We start from the raw sequence: 26,173 nt of genomic DNA, 5'->3' as shown, positions 1-26,173 counted from the left end.
CTCTTGCCTGGGAGGGACCGGGTTACTTGCCCGGTCTGCAATTGTGGTCCCCTGTGAGACCCTCTGTCCTGTCATTGCTGGTGGGGTCCTTTCGCAGACCCTCCTTCCCTGTGGTTAATGCTAGGGTATCCATTCTACGTTATGGAATCTGCGGCTAGTAGTCTCTATCAATTGTACAGTTACTTACCTTCAGTAACGATGTACCTGATCAAGACGATTCCAGCTGCAGATTACTTCACTGCCCCCCCCCCCCCCCTTCCTGCGAGGACCCTTGGGTTGGTCTTTGGCACTCTACTCCCCGGGGGGGGGTAGGGGGGGGTGCTGTTCATTCCTCTTCTTGGTTCTTTGTAGGATGGGGTTGCAGTGCTCCTGTACACCGCTGCTCTGGCTGCTCCAGGTTGGGTTCGTTGGCCTTCCATTCTCTGCCTCCCCTTACTTCCTTCTCTCTTGCTGCGTGGGTTCCTGCCCCTCTGCTAACCTCTGAGTTGGGGTCATCTGGTCATGCCTTGCCCTTGTTTCTTGGGGGGGTCGTTGCGCTCTATGCTGGGGTGGCTTGGAGGTTGGTTGTTCCTGTCCGTTTTGGTACTGGTTCCCCGCTGATTGCCTCATACACAATAACAATGGGCCAGTTTGGGGTGTTAAATTACAGCATGTGGTGGGCCTCCTCCTGCCGCTGTCCAGGCCAGGGCTTTTTGCTAGGGTTAGATGGAAGAAATATACAAACCAAATGTGCAAAGTTAAAAAGAAGAGGTTATAGTTCTTACATAGTCTATTCATCTCCGAGCTGAAGCATTTTTATTATTATATAAACCAAAGCCATAATTGCTGCTTTTTTATTTTATGCAACTAACATCCATTGACAAAGCCAATAGTCATGGCTTGTTGTAGGTCTAATGTTACTGGATGCTATGATAGAAACAGCAAAATACCAATCGGGCAGCACATTATGCTCAACACATATTTTTAGCTAAGGTGTTAAGCCATGTCCTTAATTTCATCACACATGCCACTTGGAGAGATCCCCAGTTTTTTCATCCCACTTAAAGCCCTGGAAGCACCACCATGTCACAGTCACCTCACGTCCTGGCACTGTGCATCATGCATGACTCATGACTGCGTATATGCAGGGGCATAGTGAACCCACCCCACCCCTTGCTTTAGGAACTACAGCGAGGGTGAAGTTCTTGATGGGCCTCTTCTGTCCGCAACTGCGTGGAAGGGTGAAGCATGGATGGGTGGAAGGGTGGCTCAGTGAAAGGGGAATGGAGAGAGAAAGGGAGGATGGGTGGCTGAGTGAAAGCATGGATGAATGATTGCCAGAATGGCTAGGCGAATCAATGCATGGATGAAGTGAAAAGAAGAATGTAAAGATAGATGAGTGAACGAATGCATACATGAGTGAAAAGGAGGGTGGAGAGCTGGAAGATAGGATGGATGGATAAGTGAAAGGGTGAATGGATCGACGGATGAGTGACTGGGTGGATGGGTGAGTAAGTGAAAGGATGGGTGAAAGGGTAAATGGTTGAATGGATGAGTGAATGGATGGGTGGATGAGTGAAAGGATGGATGAGTGAAATGATGGATGGATGGAAGAATAGATGATGGGTAGGTTTGCAAATGGTTGAAAATGTTTGGATATTGATGGGCACACAGATGGAAGGACATAATGATTGGTTAAAAATTTGGATGATGTATGAAAGAAGTAATAGATGACGGAATGTAAATTTGAAATGGTGGATATTAGGGATTTGATGGCAGGATGAATGACTAGATCCTTGGACACAAGAGCTCTTCTGGGGAGGGTTGTGATGACTTACTTTGTTTTCTTGGTGCCATAAGAGCTATAGTTCAAAGTGGGCGGTATTTAAATTGTATAGCTACTCCCTTGCCGATGAGTTACTTTTCTGTATTTCCTGTCTGCTTATGTGTGGCATTTATACATAATGCATATGACATTTTGAGTGGCACCCAACTGCTACTTGAATGTCACACTAGTAATTGTAAATGTTTGCATGTTTTGTTTTAGGTATAAGGTTTTAGGGAGAGCCTTATAGTGCCATGAGCTGTGCTTTAGATGTATATTGTGTTTGTAGCAATAGGCAAGGCGTAAAAAATAAACGATATAATAGTGTACCAACAGTGCATTCTTTAAGAAAGTTGAAGGGAAAAGCACCTTTGTGATTTCCGTCACCTTGTGCAACTATCTGCGAAGCCCCCATAAGCAAAGTCAGATTCCATATTTTCAATTCCACTTGCTGAAACACCCATAATGCGTACCCATAGTGGGTTCATCACAGTAATCCTCCCTTTGCCGCTTTACATCTCACAATGGCCCTCAGATTTTGTTACTAGCATCTCATATCTATCTGAGAAGATCTTCCTCACCACTTCTTTCACCAAACTTGCCTGCTCAGGACCATGAGTGGTAAACTAAATATCAGACTTGACAACCCAGTGCAGTAATCATATGAACAGATTATTATCATATGAAATACCACAAAAAGACCTGCACAGTTGCTCAAAGCTGCATGTATACCGAACAACTGTGAAGTGCACGATTGTCTCAACCTATTATAAAACTTATTTTGACTTGTACTTAAGTGGTTGTCTATTTACTTACTTTTATACTATCACACAACTTCCTCTGATGTATCTGTAAAACATACCTTTTGTCCGAAAGTTTTGTCCTGAATTTTTACTTACCATCCTGAATTTGCACCCATGCCAGTTGGTCACCCTAACTACACCCCATGAGGCTGACTGCTACTCTGGATAGCAAAAATGGCATCTGCAGTAGGCACTCGGATGGAGGGGAGGGGGGCTTACCCCACCCAGTAAGCATAAGGCTGTAGTTGCAGCACACAGATGAAGGTAATCACTTGCTGTGACCTGGCTGGGCGCTACTGTGTCCTCAGCAGTGGAACCCCCAAGCAGATTACGGGAGGGAAGGATGCCAAGGGCTGGGGCCAGCCAGTCAACATAAAAGCATGCCTTCGTCCGTCTGCAAAAAACACCGTTCAGTCCGTCACCGACTCACCAGAAGGAACGTAGGAAAGGCACTGCATGTCTTGTGGCTCTTTGTAGGTCAGGGGCCAGTGCCCAATTTAGAAAAGGGGCCGAGTTCCACCACGGAGAGGCTGGATACCTCCCAGATTCGCACATGTCCTGTTTCTAGCTGTGTCCTGTTGCTGGCCCCCACAGCACGGGATGCTAGGCAAAAGGTGCAAGTGCATGCGGCCTCTTCTTTGCACCATGTCTGCTAACCTACATGGGCCTCTAATTAGCCCTCACTTCAGGCCCGTAGAGGCCGTGGGGGGGGAAGGAGATCAGGATACCATGCTGGTGCTCCAACCATGGGGCTCACAGGCCACCTCCGATATGCCGCAGTTCGGCAGCACCAAAAGGTTGGGCTCTTCTGAAGGGCAGTACCTGGAGTAATCCGATTCAAAACGTTAAACAAGTTGAATGCAGAAATTGAATTTATTCTATGTCATAAATTCCACTTTAAACATGTGTCGCCACATGGTCTAGAGAATGGATCGTTTAGCGTGGTACGCTCTGGGAAGCTCACGACTCAGTTTACACTGGTGTTGAATATTCCCCTGATGAAGGGCTCCCACAAGCCCGAAATGCATTGGGACCAATAAACTGCAATATATGTTTTTGCTTCACTTGAAGATTTACATTCCCCAGACCGTGTAGCAACACATGTATAACTATGAATTTATGAAATGGAATAAATCCAATTTCTGCAATCAACTTGTTTATCATTTTGAACTGGATTACTCCAGGTACTGGATATAGAAGCAGTGCACTGAGGGGACGCTCCCCCTGGGGTGGTGCTGATTATATACTTCATTAATGCTTGTGGATCAGTGAGCGATAGCTGATCTGCACGCATAACGCTGTTGAATTTGATACCAAGATTGGAACTTTCCTTTTCTTAAGAAATGTGCATGAACCACAACCCTGCCCTCTTCTGGAAGTCACCGCCACCCCTACTGCACCTACAAAGGTTTGGCAACCCCCTAGGGGACCACTGCTCAGAGACTTGAGGTGTCTGGAATGGTGTATTGACTTCTCTGCCAAATCTGAGTGACGGCCACAAAACCACTTGGGACCTCCTCGTACAGCAGATTCCTGAAGTCAGTCGGCCACTTGTATGGCAGCCAGATTCCCCCTATTCCCCTTCTCTGTTTGTTACACCCCAATGAAACAAATTTGGCCCTCACATTCCTCATGTGTGCGTCCGTTGAGTCTTTACACAGTAGTTCTCTTGCTCTTTACCCTCAGGGCTATTTTACTTGTTGCCATCACATCAGAGGCACCTGAGCAAGTTACAGGCCCTGTTTGTCATCCTTCTCTACACCACTTTCTACCCTGACTAGCTGGTTCTGCGAACTCAAGCCTCCATCCTTCTGAAGATAGTGATCCCATTTCATGTCAGGCAGAGCATTAGTCTTCAGCTTCACCCTTCTGAGGAGGAGAGACTACACCGACTGAATCGGAGGAGACTCCATAATAATCATTTTGCATTCTTCTGATCCTACAGTGTTGGCTGTGAATGAGAACTCTCCAATAACAGCTAGACAGGCAGTGGAAACCGATCTCAAGCTAATCAAATGACTTCATTGGAATAAGCATGGAGATGAAACAGGCCAGGACTTAGTGGGTGACGAAAGAAAAAAAAGAAATATATACACACACTGGACAGGACGTTTACAATGTAGGATAAACATTCCTTGTGATAAAACTCCTTAAGGAAAGGCTGAGGAGTGCATGTAAAGAACTTGTCCGTAAGCAGCTTTTGGACTCCTCAAAGACAAAAAATGTGCATAAACTTTCAAGAGTTAAGGCGATTTAGGCTGGCCATGAATAAAGTCTTTCCTGTCACTGATGTCGGAATAGGGACAGACAATATGACAACTCTATACTAGCTATGGAAAGATGGAAGAACCAAATCAAAATAGGAGTCACTGGAAGCTCATCTGCTTTGGTACATGGAGCTGGGGCACAAGATCAGTCTGAATGTGGAACTTGTTCCAGGGTTACAGGCATCAAATGCCTTAAGCAATAAGCATGTGGATTGCCCCAAGTGCAAGTTGTACTTAAAACAAAGGGAATTTCAGAGATGATGTGCACTTTCTCTGGATCTCTTCACCACATCAGAGGATGCCTAATGCTGAAGATAAATAAGCAGGTGGTGGTATTTTGACTCCCAAAGAGAAGTGTTTTCAATTTCCTTGTCATGGTCCTCCGCCTTTGATCTCACTAGCCCCTACAGTGTGATGAAAGTTGAAAACAAAAACCATATATACCAATATTAATCGCCCCAGCGTGGGCCAGGCAATTTTGGTTCACAGACCTGTGGGATCAGAAAGTAGATAAAGTTCAAACCAAATCATGCCTTTTCTATTAAAGTACCTTTGCCAATCATATCTAGATATCTCACTGCCTAACTGCCACACTGTTTTCAGCTAGAGTGCTAAAGGAATTTGAGAAGTGCGTTTTACACTTTATTCCACTAGCAAACAATACACCAGTGAGTGAACTCAGTGCTGTGCTAGGAGCTCTAATCAAAGACCTTTTGAGCCCTTTCCTGGAGCATATCTTCAGATTTTCTATTGGAAGACTGCCTTCCTATTAACAATAACATCTTCAAAATTTATTGGCGAAAAATATTTTCTATAAAGTTTTCTTACCCAAGATTTGATAAGAACAAAATCACTGTCTACAAACCCCAGATTTAAAAACTTGATGTACTGACTTTGTTCCAGTTGAACAAGAAAATTCACCGACCAGTGATTTTAACCAAAACTGTCTCCTGCTATAGAAAGATTGCTTCCTTCTTTGGTTTGCAAATAATATTTAAGTAAACCTCTGGTGGTAAAGTGTTCATTTTAACACATGTACATGCCCCATTTAGGAGATATAAAGTTAGCCCCATCTTCGTATTTCTTTTTTAATTTGTGTGGTTAATTTGGGCTAGTTGGCACTTCTGCCTTCCACCCTCCTTGTTTGATGTAATTGTCGGTTTTTGAGCGGGTTTCCCATATGGTTGGTGCTAGGGTTTGAAGTTTTAATTCATGGCTAAATCCTGGGACTTTTTAAAAGTCTGCAAACTCATTCATTATGGGTGGGATCAAGCGTCCTTGGTTTATAAAGGGAGATTACCAAATAAGCAACTCTTGTGTTATGGCCATGCAAATAGAGTCCCCTTGATGGCGCCTTATTCCCTGATTTTTTTTTTTTATGTCCAGCGATTCAACCGCCAAGGTAAACCGGGAAACTGGCTTGCGTAGACACCACCTGTGGAAGGGTTTCTCAAATGGGACAAGCTAGACATCTCCAAACTAGGGGAATTTTGGGCACATGTGCTTTACGTTGACTAACTGACTTTAGAGTATGACTAACAGGGATCACAATTATTTCTATACTTATAACTCACACGTGGGAATGCATCCAGTCCACTCCCCAACCATAATCCCCTCAAAACCAAACTTACAATGGGCGTCATTGGGAGCAAAGGCATATCTCAACTATACAGGACCCTGGTGCATAACACTCCCAATACTATGACTGCCCTGATAGACAAATAGGCCACTGACATTAGAGGATTGGAGGAGGAAGTCTCTGTAGAAGCCAAAATGGGAGTCAAGTATTTTGTGATTCCTGTGTGCCTCAGGTTAATCCACTTAAAATTCCTCCTTAGGGCCTACTTTATTATAAGATAAACACATGAGTTTGATTGGAAAATTTATTTTATTGAAATGCTGGAGCAGTCATACAACCCCTAGCAGGCCAATCTGTTTCTCCCCACACTCCAGAATCCCCAGCCTCTTCCTAGAACACAGCTGCCAGTTGAAATACAACACATCTCACAATTCATACAATTCAAATAAATGTTACTTTTTTCATAATAAATGTACATCAGCAAAAGCAAAACAACAAGCAAAAGGAAAAACCAAATACAATATTTCTAACAACTATATAAAGATAACCTGCATATGACAATGATATAAGAATTAGTAACCCACGTAATCATCAAACCTACTTGGCCTCTTCACCTCATGCATCCTCACACGTCCCATAGTGACTTGGGTATCTTCTGCTTTTTACCACACTTAGTTGCCTCACATGAGTTTGCTTTTTTCCTTGCCAGACATGATGTTCTAAACCATTACTCTTTATTACCTTCCTCATATTCTACTTCTTTCCATTTGCCAACCAGTGTTTCCTTTCACAGCACTTATTTTCTTGGGACTTGACCACTTAGAACATTTCTTTCACCCAAGCATCCACCTTGAACCTTTGAGGACTTTTTTTCACCAAGTCGTTGTACCTTCCCAAATACTTGTTCTAGTACTCCCCTACTCTCTCCTTTAATTTGGCCTCGTTCAGACTCGAAACATCCACTCTTTCCATCGAAACAGGTGCCACTTTTGGACATGCAACCCTTCCTTGTAGCAAAAGGAAAGGCGTTTTTCCCAGAACAGAGTATGGTGTATTTCTGTAACCCCACAACATGTTCTAAACTTCACCTTTGCAATGAACCTAGATCCAGCAGCCAACTGTACACATTTCCTCAACACTCCATTAAATTGCTCCCTAATACCTTTTTCCCGGAGACAATATACTGCATTCTTGTGAGGCTTTATACCTTGTTTTCCCAGAAATTGCTGAACTCCTCCGCTTCAAATTGTGTACTGTTGTCAGAAACTGTCCACTCTGGATAACCCTATCTCCTAAAAAACCTCACAAAGTACAACCACATTAGATGCCCTAATCTCTTTATTGAATGCCACCTCCAGCCACTTGAAATATTAGTCCACCAGCACTACAGCATATTTTCCTTCCATCCCTCCACCATTGAAAGGACCTCATATATCTATTACCAACCATTGTCATGGTCTGGTGAGAAATTCCGTTGCTGTAAGGTGAGTTTCAAATACTTTATAAGATTTATCACTTCCATGTGCACGCAAGACAATCATGCACACACCTTTCAATTTCCCTGTCCATTCCCTGACACCAGAAGTCTGCATGTGCTTTCCTTTTCATGGCTGATATTCCAACATGTCCTTTATGCAACAACTCCACTAATCTATAGTGTACTCAAACAGGCACAACCAGCCTACAGAATCTTCCAACTATACCATCCACAAGAGATAACTCAGACCACACTGTCTTATAGTCACTCATTTTCTCTCTTTCCACCTTACTCAGTCCACCAGTCTGTGACCAGCAAGATATGGGCAGCTGCAGATTCTTATTGGCTGTCACATCCTGCCTCTAATTATCTTCGGAAACAGCATCTCTGCATGACTCTTCCACATTGGCCACCACCCACTCATCTTCCGTTCCATCCTCGTACTGAATAGGCAAATGGGACACACAATCTGCATTCAAATTCGCTGCGCCCGGGACATACTTGATTTCAAAATTGTATTCCTGAAGTTGATACAACCTTTTGGCTATTCTAGTAAGTGCTCTTTCCACCCCTCTTGTGGAGACCAATTCTATGAGAGGGTTGTGGTCAGTGCGTAGTTCAAATGCAATTTCCCACGCACAGGTCTTAAAATGCTGCACACTCCAACAAGCGAATGCCTCCTTCTCTATAGTGTAGTATATTGGCTCCTTTTAAAGTTTGTGATGCAGATGCAGCCACCCTTTATTGACCCCGCCCCCCTTCAATTGCATAAGCACAGCTCCAGGAGCATACGCCCTCGCATCAACGGCCACTATGGTCCTGTCCTGTGGGTCAAACTGTTTCAAGGTCACAACCTTGACAATAGCTTTGTTAACCGTTTCAAATGCCAACTGACACTCCTTGGTGTAGTCTTATACCTTCCCCCTTTTCTAATTAATAGGCGCTGCACATAAATCTTATCCGAGAAATGTTCTACAAACTTGAAATGGTATTCGGTCAACCCAAAAAGGAAAGAAGTTGTTCCTTGCCCGCAGGTAAGGGTGCCTTTTCAATGGCCTCTACCAACTTCAACTTGGGTTTGATACCATTCCAAGATGATGTATGTCCCAAATACTCCACTTCACGTACACCAGATTTACATTTCTCTCTGCTGACTGTCAATCTCGCAAGTTCCAACCTTTCTAGCACTGCATCCAGAACATCATTCAGTCCCTCTTCATCAGAATGTAAACACACCTGATTTGCGCTTGACAAGTCCAAAGACGGGTAGTACTTAGTACCTCTGACCTTCATGAGCATCTAATTAATACATATGATAAGTTGATGGTCAACCCAAATACTCTTTCAAATCTCTTAATTCCATCTACATACTCCATTTCCGATTGGATTTGGCCTCCAGCGCTGTTACACTTGAGTGACTGAGGACTCAATTAATTCAGTAACACCTGAAGCGCAAAGCCCGTCCAGCTCTTCTTTCAACATACCTGGCAAGGATAAAGGTACTTTCATCACTTTGTGTACCTTAGGATGACTTCCTTCCTTTAAAATTATGCGGTGTTCAAATTTCTTCAGGCACCCTAACTGATTAGCAAATAATTTTGAATATTTACTGTTCCAGAGCTCACTATTTTCTTTGTTGGTGAGCAACACCTGATCAGGATGATTGTGTAATCAACATTACACCCAAATCCTTATGTTCTTTCCATCCTAACAACTCCTTCCCTTTTTCAACTACATACACTCTCACATGCAGATCTGTTCTTATAGTTCAGCTTGCCAACAAAATACCCCATAATTGGTAACTTCACCCCACAGTAGCCTTCAAATTCCACATATGTAGGAAGAACCTCAGAATTATACAGTTTTTCTCCAGATAGTTTGATCTACTAAGGTGTATGGTGAGCATGAATCTACCCACACGGAGATCACGTTGCTGGTGATTTTTTTATTACATTTCGTGGGAGGAATATCCGTAATCGTTTACCCAATGACCCATTCGGAATCCTGATGATTGTTTTCATTCACAAACAGTACTTTCACTCTGCCATCATCAGACCAAAACCCGTCCTCGTGATAGTAATGTAATTTCCTGCACCACATTAACATTTTGTTTATTCCCACCATGCACTTCAGACTTGCACACTCCAGAAAAATGACCAACCTTTTTGCTTTTAGAACACTTAGGTGAATCAGACTTTTTTCCTGCATCAAAAGTTAAGTGTAGCACACTCCCACAAAGATAACATACTCGTTTCACATTTTGTCACAAAAGGGTTGGCGTTGTTCTGTGTCCTTTGTGCTAAATGAATTTTATAAGAATCACACTCTTATTTCCTGATGCCCTCATTAAGCTCCGTCCTAGACATGTTTTCCATATGTCATGCAACGGTGATTGGTTCTTTTTGCTTCTTAAAATGAAGGATCTTTCAATTCTAATAATTTATCTTGAATTCTCATGTTCTTAGTCCTTGTGATAAACTGGTCTCTTATGATTTTTTCATGCATATCTTTAAATTTGCATGTCACTGCTAAAGTTCTAATAATAGACACGTATTGCTCTAGTCTACACTTTCTCCCGGCAACTGAGCACATGAAAAAAAAAATTGCCTTTCCAATACAATGCTCACTTTTCCCCCGAAATTCTCCTCTAAAGCCATCATAACATCCGTATATTCACCATCAGGCACTTCATCCTCATCAAAAACCTCTTCATTGACCGCACTGTTCACAAGAATAGGCAACGTTTTCAATACCTTCCTTCCCTCGACACCCAAATTATGCCTCAATATGGCCAACTTACGTTTGGCAACAAAAACATCCCTGCCCACAGCCTCTAAATAAGTCTCAAACGACTCGCTCTAAATCCTCTCATTGCATCAAAGGACGGCCTGCACTTAGCAGAAATTTGGGAGGTGGAGCAGCTGACTGAACATCAATCCCGATCTTTTAAAACAACAAAATGAAACAATAAAAGTCCTCACCGTTGTCTAGACACAGAAAAGAAAGAATCCCTGTTGCTCACTTTTCATTCATGTGCCAGGATCCAACAGCTCCAAATTGCTTTTATCCCTGTAAAGCGTGACTGCTTGCTGCCACCAGTCCTTTTAGGTTTCGCTGGAGGGCGGAGCTCTTAGCTCCGCCTCCAGAGATCTCTTGATTTCAGTAAGGAAAATGGAATACGCCCCCCTGTCCCATTGGCTAGCTCCATCAATGGAGGCTAGCCATTGGAACAGAGATCTGTCCGTCAAGGCCGGACCAGATTCGGGGGCGTTCCCGAGATTTTTTCCCAGGGCGGAGTTACGTTTTTTCCGTTCCTTCCCCTTTCACTGAAAGTCTGTCCATTCCCGCCCCCTCCGTGTGCCTTTCCGCCCCCCCCTCGCTGTCCTGTGCACGTTTCCCGCCGTCCGTGTCCTCTCCCGCCCCCTCTCGCCGTCCGTGTCCTCTCCCGCCCCCTCCCGCCGTCCGTGTCCTCTCCCGCCCCCTCCCGCCGTCCGTGTCCCCTCCCGCCGTCCGTGTCCACTCCCGCCCCCTTCCGCCGTCCGTGTCCACTCCCGCCCCCTCCCGCCGTCCGTGTCCACTCCCGCCCCCTCCCGCTGTCCGTGTCCACTCCCGCCCCCTCCCGCCGTCCGTGTCCACTCCCGCCCCCTCCCGCCGTCCGTGTCCACTCCCGCCCCCTCCCGCCGTCCGTTCCCCACATTCATTTACTTATGTTTATGCCTTTCATAACGAGTCTCAAAACTACCAGACCTGCTCCAGATGACTGTAAAAACGATTGTCAGCCTGCTTCAATCACAGCAAGCCCTCGTCAGTCAAATACTGGAGGCTGAATTTACATTAATCCAGTATTTTGGTTACCTCTTAACCGAGAGAGGATTTCTGCTTGTCTCTCCCTTCAGTCCTCTGTTGTACACCTTCGAAAGTCATGAAATGGGAAGTCCTGAAAATTCGTATGTTGACTGGAGAATAGAGCTTGTTCCTTACCAGGAGAGAGGTAAAGAGTTTTATTCTCGATCTCTCTTGTGAAGCGAAACAGAAGCCAGCCCTCGAATGTGCATATACCCTGCCAGCTGTTAACTGTAAATTTAGACTCTTTAGTAGGAAATCTGATTAACGGCAACTCGCATGGCGAACAAACGCGCCATGGTTTGGACAGACTCTGCAGATTTATTCACCGTCCCTCACAAGTGGACTCTGTACCTAGCAGCTCCAGAGTTTTTCAAGTATCTAGTTACCCACATAGACTTAATTGCAGCCTGGAGACAACTTGGGTCTTTTCTTTGCATAGTCATTGGAATAATACCTTGCTGCCCAAATAATTGTTTGCTGCGTCGTCACGCGATCCGCCATCTGCTGCCTAGTTCCTGATTAAAAGATGATTGCTAGCTCCAAAGCATCTGAAGTTTCTAACTGCTGCACGTGAAATGCAGTTCAGTGGTGTCACCCTTCCGACTTCAACAGACCAGTATTTTTCTTTTGCATCTTTAAAAAACAGTTCACCTGGGGTTTAATATGATAATGTTTCATGCAGAATTCTGAACGAGCCAGTTATTTTTGGCGGGTTCAAAGATTAGAACGCTAAGCGTGTCGCATTTTTGTAATTCTTGCTGTCTTGACACTGGATGCCTTCTGGTGTCTAGCATAAATAGGTAATGTGGAAAACCGTACAACATTGCTTCTGAATACGAATTTTAGAGTTCCCATCTGCAGAGAAGAGGGTGAGCCTTTTAGTGCAATGAGCAGGTACATGTAGGTTGGTTTTTGCCGAGTGTAGCACTCTCTGTGCTACACTTTACTAATGTACTAGTAAGCACTATACCAACAAAGTACCTTTGATAGAGGTGTGTGGAAGACCAACGTATTAATTGACGTTGTGCAGTGCTTTTAAATTATACCTGCTAAAGGGGTATGTGGTTTTCTTTATTGAGAAATTTGAGTATTCTGCAGCAATTATGTCCAGTGTAGATCCTTAGTGCCAGACCAGATGTTCAGAATACTCCCGCCGTCCGTGTCCACTCCCGCCCCCTCCCGCCGTCCGTGTCCACTCCCGCCCCCTCCCGCCGTCCGTGTCCACTCCCGCCCCCTCCCGCCGTCCGTGTCCACTCCCGCCCCCTCCCGCCGTCCGTTCCACAGGTTCCGCAGTGGAGAAACTGTCAAAAAAGACCCACATTCATTTACTTATGTTTATGCCTTTCATAACGAGTCTCAAAACTACCAGACCTGCTCCAGATGACTGTAAAAACGATTGTCAGCCTGCTTCAATCACAGCAAGCCCTCGTCAGTCAAATACTGGAGGCTGAATTTACATTAATCCAGTATTTTGGTTACCTCTTAACCGAGAGAGGATTTCTGCTTGTCTCTCCCTTCAGTCCTCTGTTGTACACCTTCGAAAGTCATGAAATGGGAAGTCCTGAAAATTCGTATGTTGACTGGAGAATAGAGCTTGTTCCTTACCAGGAGAGAGGTAAAGAGTTTTATTCTCGATCTCTCTTGTGAAGCGAAACAGAAGCCAGCCCTCGAATGTGCATATACCCTGCCAGCTGTTAACTTAAATTTAGACTCTTTAGTAGGAAATCTGATTAACGGCAACTCGCATGGCGAACAAACGCGCCTACGTCTGGGGCTCCTTCCTGGAGGCGCTACCTGCCAGGCGCTACCTAGAGTCTCCGGTATCCTGTCTGCTGAGAGGGGTGGCTCTTATCTCTGGCAGACAAAAACAGCCAATGTCGGAGCCCTTCAGTCTCTTCATCGTAAACACCCCCCAGACACGCGTTTAGAGCCTGACAAGTGCTGCTTTACAGTGAGAATGATTGATGCTGGCTGGTGCTACTGCAGGTTTAAATGTTTCTCGTGTGTGTGTGTGTTGGGTCATATCTCTGGGCTGAGCGTTGTATGTCAATTGTTAGTGAGTCACCTTTCCCGAGCTACTTCGGGTATTTCTGAGGGACATGGGAGTGAAAGGTGACCTTGTAAGTTTTCTGCAAGGGGCGAGAGATGACCTGATTTTCTTGCGAGTGCCAATGTGAGATGCAAGATGGTGTGTGAGCAGATATGCCCTCTAAATATGTTTGAATGCATGTCTGAGAGATGCCCTTCTTGTATTGTTGTATGAGCATCTGCCAGATTCCCTGTTGTGTGTGAGGATGAGATGACTGAGTGATATTGTTACATGTGGGTTTGAGACACACCCTGCTGAAATATATGCTTGTGGGTAAGAGTGGTGCCCTTTTGAAATTGTTGCATGCCCTCTTGAAAGATGCATTGATGATACTTTTGCATATTGGTACGAAAGATGCCATGTTCCTGTTTTTACTTGCGGGTACCAGTCGCGACCGGTGCAGGTGAGAGCTGTGGGGTGTGGTGGGGGAGGAAGTCAACAGATGACAGAATAGGAAAAAAGAAATTAAAAAAAGAAATAAAACTACTTACCACTCGGCCGCATCGCCGACTCCAAGTAAGTGGTTTTATTTATTTTTTACATTTTATTTTCCACATTCTGTTGTCTGTCGACTCCCCCCTTTGCCCTGCCTCACCACTCTTACCTGCACTGGCCGCGAATGTCAGGTACGCGACATACCCTTCCTTTATTGTTGTAGGCGGATATGACAGATGCCCTTTGAAGCTGTTGTGTGTGAGTATGAGATGCACTTTTGGTATTGCTACAAGTGTGTATTAGACACGCCCGATTGAAATTACTACTTGGCCGTATGAGTGATGCCCTTTCATTTGTATGAAAGATGCTGGGGTATATTCTTGCATATGGGTATGAGAGATGCGATTTTGTTATTGTTACGTAACTGGTATGAGAGCCTCCCTCCTACTAACGTCGAATGCAGTTGCGACAGATGCCCTGTAGATATTGTTACGTGTGGGTATGAGAGATGTCTTGTTGATATTCTTACATGCCACTGTGAGAGATGTCGTAAACATGTTGTTGCATGCCACATGGCCTGTCGACATTGTTACATGCCAGTATGAGAAACTCCCTGTTGATATTCATATATGGTGATGTTATTGCAGACAGGTATGAGAGATACCCTATCCATATTGTTACATTCAGGAATGAGAGATGCCTTCTGACACATGTAGAAGTGATGCTGTGTCTATATTGTTACATGGGGATGTGAGAGGTACCCTATAGATATTGTTAGAGACAGAATCGGAGATGCACCTTGTGTGGTTGCATGGAGGTGTGAGGGCTGTCCTATGGATCTTTTCACCTGGCGGTATGAGATATCCCGTAGATATCATTACAGGTAGGTATGTTGGACACCTGATAATGTTATATTGTTGAATATAGTTTTATATATTGATGTATAGCGGCATGGTCCGGCCGCAATTCTGCACCACCAGCAAGTGCTCCATTACTACCTTTGAGGACCGCTTTTGGAGGAGAGTCGTGAAGCGACACATGGCAGAGGAGCCGCCGTGAGTCACCGCGGCTTGGATCTATATAGCCCGTATGTTACGGAGCTGTGAAATAGAACGATATTGGGGCCGCTACCTTTCAAAAGTATTTTATGTGGCCCACTGGGGCTAAAAAACTGTTTAACACTACAAAGACCATCATGCACTTCAACCCACGAGGATAACCACAAGGGGGCGCTCATTAAATATGGAATAGAACTTTGGTGTCATTTAAATAAGAGTGCCGTTACTTGTGAACAAGGTCAGATGAGAACGAAATGCATCGGGTAATTACAGCTGGTGACTTGATTTAAATAAAAGGATTTCCATGGCCATATCGTGAGTGCAGACTCCTTTCTTCTTTTGGAGGGAAATTTGCTTGAGATATATCTATATATATATATATATATATATATATATATATATATATATATATATATATATATATATATATTTACCAAAGTTGCTCCGTCTGGACTGCTTGTGGCCCCGTGGGAGGTGGCGCGCACTCCGGCGGAGCACGCCAGAATTCAAATTCCAAAACAACGACGTGATCAAGGCTTGTCAAAGCCGAAACATGTTGTAGGTGTAATAAACACCCTTGGACTTTGATCTAGTGCGTGACGTTTGGATTTCTGAGAGCGTTGCTATTGGAAAATTTGTTTTGGAATATATATATATATATATATATATATATATATATATATATATATATATATATATATATATATATATATATATATATTCATATTCACAAATCCACATATATATAGTCCTGTAGGCGCGTCATGTGCTCAAGGCCTGCATAGGCCGAAACGCTTCATGGCGGCACAGCGCACAAAGCAAAAGAAACAATAAAAGGTTTGCACAAAATAAGAGGTGTCCGTTTCTGTTTCTGGTTCCGAAGGCATTGAAGCGATTAAGAACAAGCATTTACAATGCAACGGTTTCGCCTTTGGAAAAGTTTGAGCTATTGGCATTGTAAATGACAACATTTGTATTCATGTGTTGGTTTTGAAAACAGATAAATAAATGGCATTGTCATTTACATTGCAAATAGCTTTAACATTTCCAAAGGCGAAACCGTTGCATTGTAAATGCTTGTTTCTATTTCCATGCTCCTGAATGTCAAAATCACTTATGTGCAGCCTCCTTCCCAGAATCAGTACAACTTAGCAATGTGAGTCTCCAGTTGTTGCTTGTCCTCCACCTATATTTATACCGCTGCTAGTCCTCTTCCTGTGCCTTTCACAATAATATCTGGAGGCTGGCCTTACACGCAGGCAGAGAAATCTCTTTGATGGCCACACATGTGGGCAGAGGAATCTCTTTGATGAGAAAAATGACCCCACCACCATTCTGATGTCAGGTGAGAAATCTGTGGTACTGCAGCGGCTAGGCAGGCGCTGACTATTCTCGAGCTCAGGGTACCACACGACCCGCTCAGCGACCTGACCCTGGCTGCAAGCACAGCAGTTGCTCGAGCAGACACATATCGATTCTTGAGCGCGGAGTAATGCCTCAGTCCATGCGGCGAAAACCAAAGTTGCTATGGTAATGGATTTGTCCTCAAAAAGAATTAAAAAAGAATGCAAACCTTCTCCTTCCTTTTTTCTCTTTGCTTCAATCCACGGTGAAAGTGGGTCACTGGTCCTGGCACTCAGCTCCGCTGTCTTCGGCTATCGATATGCCTCTCCACCTGCCCATCGCAGTCATATGTGATGATTACTCAAGTATAGAAATAACCCACAGGTTGTCAGCTGGGCAGAGCCCAAACCCCAAGGTGCCTCCATTGTGGCACCCCCACTGGGTACTGGTTCTGTATGGAAATGCCTGATCATACACAAATACTGGGAAAGAATCATCTTCATACTGGGGGAGATGATAGGCTTCCCAGTAGAGTGAGGCCTCAAAATAGGTTTATTGGGAGTATTTCTGGGATGGGATGGCCTCCAGGGACAAAGGACTCTACATGGTTTTGGGTGCGTAGTAGCCAAACGAGATAGCCAAATGCTGGAGATCCATTACACCACCCTACTGGTGCAGGAGTGGATTAGGGGCATAGACTATTGATCGATCACTGAAAAGGCGGTTCATAACTCATGCGATTGTCAACATGAATACATTGAGATATGGGGCCAAAGGATCTGCCACCACCTGAGTCCGGGCAGAGGAAATGGAAACTGGGGTTGAGCCTTGGGGCGATGTTAACCTGGATGGAATGCCTACCACTGTGGGAGGTTCAGGGAATAAAATGGGTTGAAATATGGTCATGCTATATTGTCCTGAAACAGACTAAATCCACAATTCAGCAAAGTGTAATGCAAATGTGCCCTGTACCGGTTATCAGGTTTTGCTGTCGTAAAATAAAGACTTAATAAAAAAAAGAAATTGCCTTCCAGTTGACAGTGCCCTTCTTGGGTCCTAAGACAAAACATGCAAGAATGGCTTCTGGGCAGTGTTGGGCACATAAAGATTAATAGAAATATAAGCTTGATTATGCCACTTATTCTGGAGTTTCATAAAGCAGCCATCTTTGTCTCTCTTGCCAATTACTTCCTCTCCGCCAAAGTGTGCTTTTGTAAGGTTTGGCCTTTCTACCGTCTTAGTAGCTGAATCCCAGAGCTGGTGGGACTTATCTTCGTGTTGCATGTGGTACATGTATTTTTGTATAATGGTGGGTCTTTTGTAAAACGATCAGCAACCCTCAATCATAGCATTTTGTATGTCTTCAGATCTGTTATTATTTTTGAGAAACTTTACAGTTAGTAGGATTTATTCCTTGTTCTTTCTCTAGTTATTATCCGTAGTACCTTTAACTTCCTATAACCCACCATTATCCTTGCTACAGCCAACAGGCCAGCATTTCTTCTCTTATCCCGGCCATAATTACTTCTCCGTACTTTAGGGGTTGTGTGTATACTTGTGCCCTCTCCGTTTGGAACCGAGATACTAGTTCAAGTGAGGTGTGAGCCAATTTTCATCTAAATATGATCCTTCTTTGTGATCAAATTTCTGCCCTCCCACTCACTGCTTCTTACCTCCCAGGCCCCTTCTGGTTTCTTGAGTTTCCTAGAACTTGGTAGTCAATTGTTTAATTTCTCTGCATCATCAGCTTTAATTCCTGGATTTCCTGGGTTTTATCATTGTTTTTTAATGTTCCAGAAAATCCTTTTTTTCCTGGCCAATTCATGATAGCTTTCTTGGTGGCCTTTTGCACGTGCCATACTTGGTGTAAGTTAGTTTCCAGTGCTTCCTGCCATTTCTCATGTTTGCCTTGCAATGTCTGTGTTTCAGTATTCTCACTCAATCCAAGGATTTTCTGTGCTTCTCCTATGGAGCGTGTCACTTTTCTTTGGCCCTTGAATTGAAGAGGGTACACAAATGGTACAAAAAGGGTGACTCCATTGGTAAGCTATCATAAGGAAGTTGGTTATTCATTGGGATTCTTTCTTTTAGTGGAGCGTTTTAGTGGAAAGTTCTTGTTATAACTGTATTTTATAGATTTTGTATAGGATTTCTTAATTTGTCCTTGCTTATTTTATAATGGTCTCCTATATTTACATAAATAGAATATCTCTGGGGAGATCTTTTTGTGGTCTTGGTGATCGTACTATATGAAGTGATGTAGTTGGATTCATGAGAACTATGGATTGCTGTAGATGAGATGCATAAGGTTCTTTTTTTTAAGAACTTTATTTTTGGTATTTTTACATATTTAAACACAGTACAAGTTCACATCTCAAAACACCCATCAGCATGTTACAGTATGCAATTCCAAGATTCATAATGTTCTTAAGAAATTCTTGAATGCTTTTCCCCTCTGTTCACCTAGGGACGTCCCTGTTCATTATGTTTCTGCCGGAGTGATAATGAAGACCCACCTGTCTAGCTTGTAATTTAGTGTTTTGCTTCTTCAGTCTTTGAATTTCTGCCTAGATTTGTTAGTGTTCTTCTGTATGTGTCCAACATGCGTTCAGGGATGTCCACCCTATCCCATAATTTCAACACTGCTCCACTGCAGCTCTTTGGAGGCAAGTTAGTCAGTTAGTGCAGGCCTTTCCCACTTTGGCTTTGATATCTATTAAGAAGTTTACCAGGAACTCCTGTATGATTCCTCTCTCCCTCTCTCTTTTTGGGATGGTTCTTCTGATTCTCTTCTTGATAAATGATTGCTTTTTGCCATGTTCATTCTTCGTACTCGTTCGTGGCCAGCAATTTTATACCGATGGTCCTCTTTATTTCTTCCACTCTGCATTACCCAGCTTTTTTCTTCCTCTCCGCATAATCCAGCTTTTGATTTTGTGACCCTAAGTAGATTCAGAGGATACTGCAGCTTGATATGATGATGCTCTCTAAGCTCTGCTCTGATGTTCCTGTTCATTTTCTCCCGTTAGTACTGTTTGAGCTTGCTATATTTCTTTTATTTCAAAAGTGGTTCACTTCCGCTCTGGTGTTGTGGCGCCACATTCCCTTAAGCTGATCTTTTATGGCCCAGTTCAATTGACCCAGTTCTTTTGTTCAATTTAACTACTTTTCCCCATCTCTCTAGAGAGGGGGATCCTTGACCATCTGGCCTTTGTTAGGTTGTCACATGTTCCTCATAGGGTCCCGCTTGTTCTGATGTATAAGGTGCAGATACAGGGTCTTCTGTGCTTAGTTCCCCTCACCAGCTACTTGCACTCTGCTCTTTAACGAGGAACCTATCTCTCAGTGGGAGATGGTCTGAATACTCCATAGACTTCTTAATGGACTATCTGTTTATTTCTCTCCTCCCACTCTCCTGCGCCATTGGATTTCCAGTTACCAGCACAGGTGAGGGAGGGAGGCCCCTCTTCTTGTATGCCATTCTTGTTCTTTTCCAGTTCCTAAGCATCTCCTGCCTCTACCACGCCTATTCTTTTTTGTGTGGATGTCACAGCCAATTCCTGAAAATTGCTTACGTTCAGCTTCTCTGGGACCTCCATGGGCACGCTGGCCTACACTGTGGCAAGTTGTTCTCTTCCCACCCTCCAGGTAGTTCTGGCTACAGTTACTTTTCTGGGGGGCAGACTTACCGCTTGAGGCCCTGGTGTGAGGGGTAACCCCCACCCCCTCTATTGTTCTTGGCTTCTTTGCAGATACTACATTTTCCCCCTGCCTTTCCTGAGAAAAAGAAGAGTCCTACTTTTCTAATCATTTATGCACCACCTGCGTTGAAGCTTTATCCTCTTACTACCGTGGGATGGGGGTGAGGAGTTTGAGGTATCGGTCACTGACACTGTTTCATACCCTTTGTCACTGGCCCATGCTTCTTTCACTTGCTCACTCGAAGCCAAACAATGCTCTGACAGCACCCTAGGCGGAAAGAAGAAATTTAGAGCTCACACTGCTGCTGGTGAATAAAAAGCTAGCAGCAGGACCAGTTTTGTTTTGTGGTTAGTTACTGGGTGATTACACCTTGGTACCTCCCTCAACTCGCCTTAGCTTAGCCGTGTCACACTAGTGCCTGGTTATTCATGGGGAGAAGGGGTTTGTTGGTGCATGGGCAGCATGGAGCGAGAGGGAAATGGGAGTGGAGAAGTGTGGCTCACTGGTTAGAGCAGGCAGACCCTGAAGCAGAGGTCAGACCCAGGACCAGGGTTCAATTCCCGACGCGGCAGGGTCTTGAGCTCAAATGTCCATGGACTCGATAATTCTCGCTTCGGCGTCTGACCTAATCATGGGTTCACACTCTGCAACTCTGGGCATTAAGCTTGCTTAATCTCCACAACGGCCCCCCCTGCGGCGGGATGCCTGGCTTTCACCTTGGGGATGCCCTGTAGGGGCTATCTCACAGGGAAAAGCCAGGACGGGTTCCCAAGGCAAGCGCGGAGATACCCCTTCGGGGGTCGATTCAGGCGCTATATAAGAAACATAATAATAATAATAAGGAAGGGGCATCATGGAATGTTACAAACATCACCTGTGGCAAGTAAAAATAAAATGATTTTTAGTAGTTTCATCGGAATCATTTGAGACAAGTGAGAGGGGCGCTGTGTTTGCAGGACTCTAATGTCGACAGCTTTACGCAACCCTCTAACGAATGGTTCCCAGAGCCTAGCTCTAACTCGTCCATGCCAAAAGCCAGGTAACTCCACCATGCCAAGCTGCTCGATCCTCCCCTAGAAGAGATTATTCTTTGTGGGCACTGTTCACTTTTTAAAGCTATGCAATATAAATATCAAAGTATGAACCATAATAATGCAGCCTACACCTGAAAACAATGCTGTCTATATAAAACAAACAACTGTTTGTCTTTTTCTCTGTACACTTGCAAAAGAGATGAACATTATTGGAATGTTTGGTTGTATGGTATACATAATAACCACTTTGACAGGATGTTTATGTTATGAGTAGTGAACAGGATGACCCGTGAGCATCATGAAATGGAAGATGAAAACTGGTAATAATTTGTGTGATAGCACTGTACTTTTGAGAGCAGACTGCTGTTTTTAAACTTATGGTATGAACAGTATTCATTATTCCAGATTAATATCTTATTTGCCCTGTTTCTTTTTTATTTTACTTTGCAGCGCTTACCACCCTTTGAAACCTTTTCCCAGGGGCCTACACTTCAGTTTACCCTTCGATGGACAGGGGATTCAAATGATAAATCTACTGCACCTGTAGCCAAACCTCTTGCAACTCGAAACTCTGAAAGTCACCCTCAAGAAAATAGGCTTAATCCACTCAAACCTACACCGACCATAGGTAAAATAATACTCTTTACAGTTCATCATATAAGATTGTGTTTTTGAAGGTTGTTACTGGTCTGAGGTGCAGGTTTTAGTGTACAAATTAAATTTCATTTGTGTTGAGCTCCTTGAGCCCATTTATTTTTATGTTTTCTATCACGTGCAGACTCCTCACCTCTTGAATTTTCTCCAAGCACCATACTGGGTCTGGAAAAGTTGAAGTAGATCTCCCACACCAGCAGGGGTTACTCATGGCAACAACTACTTTGGCACCTCCTTCGGACATGACATAATGGAGCCGTATATGGCACGCCCATTGCACTGATGTCCATTACATTTTTGAAAATAATTTTTTACACACCTGGATCTGGAGCTTTCTCTTTGTTGCACGACTTCTTTCACTTTTTGCAGTGCTACTAAGGACATGTTACCGCCAAAAGCGTTTGGGTTCTAGATAGATGCTTCCTGTCAAAAGCGTGTGTACATTTCAAATCCTCAACATTAATCTCTTGTACCAGGGTCACAGGTATTCACTCCGCAGAGTGCGACGAGTATACTAGCATAAGGCGATCAATTGGCAGAAAGCAAAGCTTTTTATGATGAGGCCGTCACTGCTCTTGCTCCAAATCTGTGTTGGACATCCCTACAGTAAAGTTTCTGAGCAGAATTCTTTGAAAGCCTGCCTGCAAAAACACATGAGAAGCACCGCATGAGGGGTTCTGTTTCTCTGTATCGTTTCCATTTGTAGGGCAAGACTGTGACAGCAGCACTATTCCCCAATCACAGCATCTACTGAGCCTCCCCCCACTCCCCATTTTTGAGAATTATATATTTTGTTTATTTTGTGACTTTGTGTCCAGCTTCGTTCGAGGCTTTGCTGGACTTTTTCACCCCCCGCCCCAGCCCCCGCTTCTACTTTTGATGTGCCTTCGGGGTTCCGTGGCACCTGCAGGACCTTTGACTGTGCCTCTGCTGATGGGCCACTTCCTGACTTCACTTGACCACCTATTGCGGTGCTAAAATCTTGTTGCCACTGAATTCCTCAATTACTTCTGATAGCAATCAAAGCACCAACTCAGATACATGGCTAAAAAGAGCTCAACATGCCAATTTTTAACATTTGGTTAACATTTCACGGGAGCAGTCTGCGAGGCACCTTAGGGAAGTTCCCAAGGTAAGCACTGAGCCTCTCTCTCCCCCACCTTTTTGTCTCTCAGCCCCTTCATTCGTAACGTTTTTAATGTTAACTTCAATTTCATTCTCAGTTGAGATTGCCTTCTCATAACTATGGGTAGTCTGATTCTAAAGAAACCCTCTGCCCCTGGCTATACTTTTTAACTTTTCTGTGTGTTTGTATAACATAGAGCATTAGCGAACTAGTTCCCCAACAGAGCACTGCACTTACCACTACCCTCTGTTGCTTGTTTTTTGTTTCCTCTAGGTCGCTTACATATAGCAGGACCAATTGGCCTGCTCATCCACAGACCTATTCAATAAGGTTGTCATTTGTAATTTATTATTTTTCACTGTGTAGTACTCAACATCCTGGTCCTGAAGAATTGCCATTATGGCAAGAAACATGTTGACCTGACCTGAGGTAGTAGATATCCTGCTCTGCAATCTCTTTGCATATATCTCCCCTCCCACCCCTTTTAACCAAGGGAGTCAACCACGCCAATAAATTATATTGTGGATTGATCTACCCTTTTTTAGTTTACACTCCCTTCACTACTACACTTTCCCTGCCCTCTCACACGCATGCACCATATGGCTGGAACAAAAGATCTCCGATAAAGAGCCCCGGTTTCGGGAGCCCATCAGACATTGCAGCGCCAGTCTGACGAGGAGCAGAATGATGAAGCATGACACCTAGTTTACTGGGTGTGTGAGGGTTTTAGTTCCAACAAGGGAATCCCCCCTTTTCCCTTTTTGCTCTTTACTGCACTCACACGGCCTATGTCCTTTCTTTCATGGGGAACTTTGTACCCTCTTTTGTGCTACTAACATTTCAATGACCTGTTACAGTTTATAAAAAATATTTAATTCAACTGAAGAGTACACAGGTTTATTTGAGGTTTCATATATGGGTTATTGACATTAAAATGCAACCATGAAGTGCAATAAGTTTCCAATCACAGAATGTCCCTTATCAGTGGAATCACGAGCCACTTGTCTTCAAGCCATGTAGTTTTGTTCATCCACGTTTCTTCTGCCTTTTCCCCAAAATTTTGAGCACACAATCCTGGTTTAAATTCACCCGATTTTTATGAACATTATAGAAGACAAACGATTGACTGATAGAGTTCCTCATTCAATTGACTAAAGCCATATTCACATTCTGGAGTGAATGTACCAAAGGTCCCCATAATGTGTGCTAATGGTTTCAGGCTGTCAGAGATGCAATTTGTATTTGTTTTTACTCTCTGAAACTAATGATGATATTTCTGGTATCAAATAGATGTAACCTGCTACAAGGATTTGTATTTCTTCCCCACTAGATCAACTTCTTTGCGGTTTGGTAGCAGCTGCTTACGTAGACCTTGGCTTCTGAGGCCAAGTGGGTCTGCCCCTTAAACTGAAGACTGCCCCCAGGAACAAAATCCGGTTGGACTAGCTGTTAGGGCTGAACCACTCTAGGTTACAGCTACCGCTGCTAAGTGACTTCTGTGGTCTGGACAGCCTTCCTCTGGAGTTGGAGGCTGCCTCCAATAGAGGTGCCTGATGGAGTGGCCCTGTAGTCCGAACCTAGGCTGTGAGACCTAGGAAGTAGGGTTACCACTTGGCTAGCATGACCAGTTTTATTGCCCCAGCTTGTACAAACATTAGGAAAATCTCCCGAGTCTTTCATTTTCCCACCTAAAATATATATTTCAAACAAAAAATATAAAAAGAAAGCACTTTAACAAATGTTCTACAGCGGCGTTAATGATCCCAGACTAATAATTACAGGAAACAAAGGCAGAAAGATCACGTTACAAATTAATATATACGAATTTGTCTAAAGCCATTTCGAAGGATCATGTTTGGGCCTTTGCAGACTCATACAACATGAACAATTTGCCAGTATTTCTCTTTTGGAAAGGTGGCATCCCTACTAGGCATAAGGCAAAAGAGGGCTATAGAAAGGGCTCTGGATGACAAACCGGTTTGGACATCTAGGGTCCTCTCCCTACTGCTTCAGAACAAAGGATTTACATTCCCAATGATGAGCCCAAAAATAAAGTGCGGGTTAGGTCTTGGGCGGGGACACTAATGATCCTGACTATTGTATTTGTCACAATCCCAGTTGGGGCCCACAGTTATGGTTTAAGTCATTGTAAAGCTGTCACAGGTAGAAACCTTTGCATGCATTTGCTAAGATTGTGATTGACTGGCCCTATAGTACAGCAGTGAAGCAAATACAGAGGGGTAGGGAGTTGTGGTGATGGGTGAAGCCATGCTCAGAGTGCAGAACTCTAGGCCATATTTAGACACTTTTAGGAAAGAACCAACAATCCAGTCCTGGGACACAGTTCCTTTTTTATATTTAAAGTAGGAGAACAGACTTTAAGAAATTAAAATAGGGGCACGCTGTGCCCTGCAGATCCCGCCTACTTGGTACAAGACACAGAGGTGCTGGCGATATTCTGCCTGTAGAGAAAAATAAGGTATGCTTGCAGGGGTTTCACATCCTTTTGTCCTCTTCCTGGGAATCAGTGCTGCCCTTCACCAAGGTACTTCAGGGTTGTATCTTTGTTACACTTCTCAAACTGGCCTCCATTCCACAGTGAGCCGCCAAGTTGCTCATTGCTATTGTGCGGCTACAGACAACCCCAAGTTTATATTGGCTCATCCTTCACCTGCAAGACTGGTGGGCCTCCTCTTGTATTGAAGTTAACCCAAACTTGTTTCTGTCTGCTCCCCTGAACAGTGAATCAAAATGTATAATAGCCATGGGCTATTATACGGCAAGAAATTATTTGTTCGAGGCATATGAGCTGTAGATCATATGCTTTAGCATAGATCGCCATCTGGTGTTGGGTCCTGATGTTTGCCCTTTATTGTTCGAAGAAGTCTTAGTCACGAGGTAGGTGACTCCTCCTTTTGATGAAAGTGCGCATGGGCATCGACTCCATCCTCAGAT

At 43.9% G+C, this 26,173-nt stretch overlaps 1 protein-coding gene across 1 annotated transcript in view; it reads left to right on the top strand.

Annotated features, from left to right (window-relative positions):
• SUZ12 (SUZ12 polycomb repressive complex 2 subunit) overlaps positions 1 to 26,173 on the top strand; it is a 979,834-nt gene that overhangs the window by 475,798 nt on the left and 477,863 nt on the right. Inside the window, exon 10 of the mRNA XM_078654391.1 lies at positions 21,889 to 22,066. Coding sequence (XP_078510517.1) covers positions 21,889 to 22,066 — 178 coding nt within the window. The remainder of the gene's footprint in view (positions 1 to 21,888; positions 22,067 to 26,173) is intronic.

The sequence above is a fragment of the Lissotriton helveticus genome, chromosome 7, assembly GCF_964261635.1.
Source record: "Lissotriton helveticus chromosome 7, aLisHel1.1, whole genome shotgun sequence".
In the NCBI taxonomy this organism is placed as follows: Eukaryota; Metazoa; Chordata; class Amphibia; order Caudata; family Salamandridae; genus Lissotriton; species Lissotriton helveticus.
This window is presented reverse-complemented; position numbering and strand designations above follow the sequence as displayed.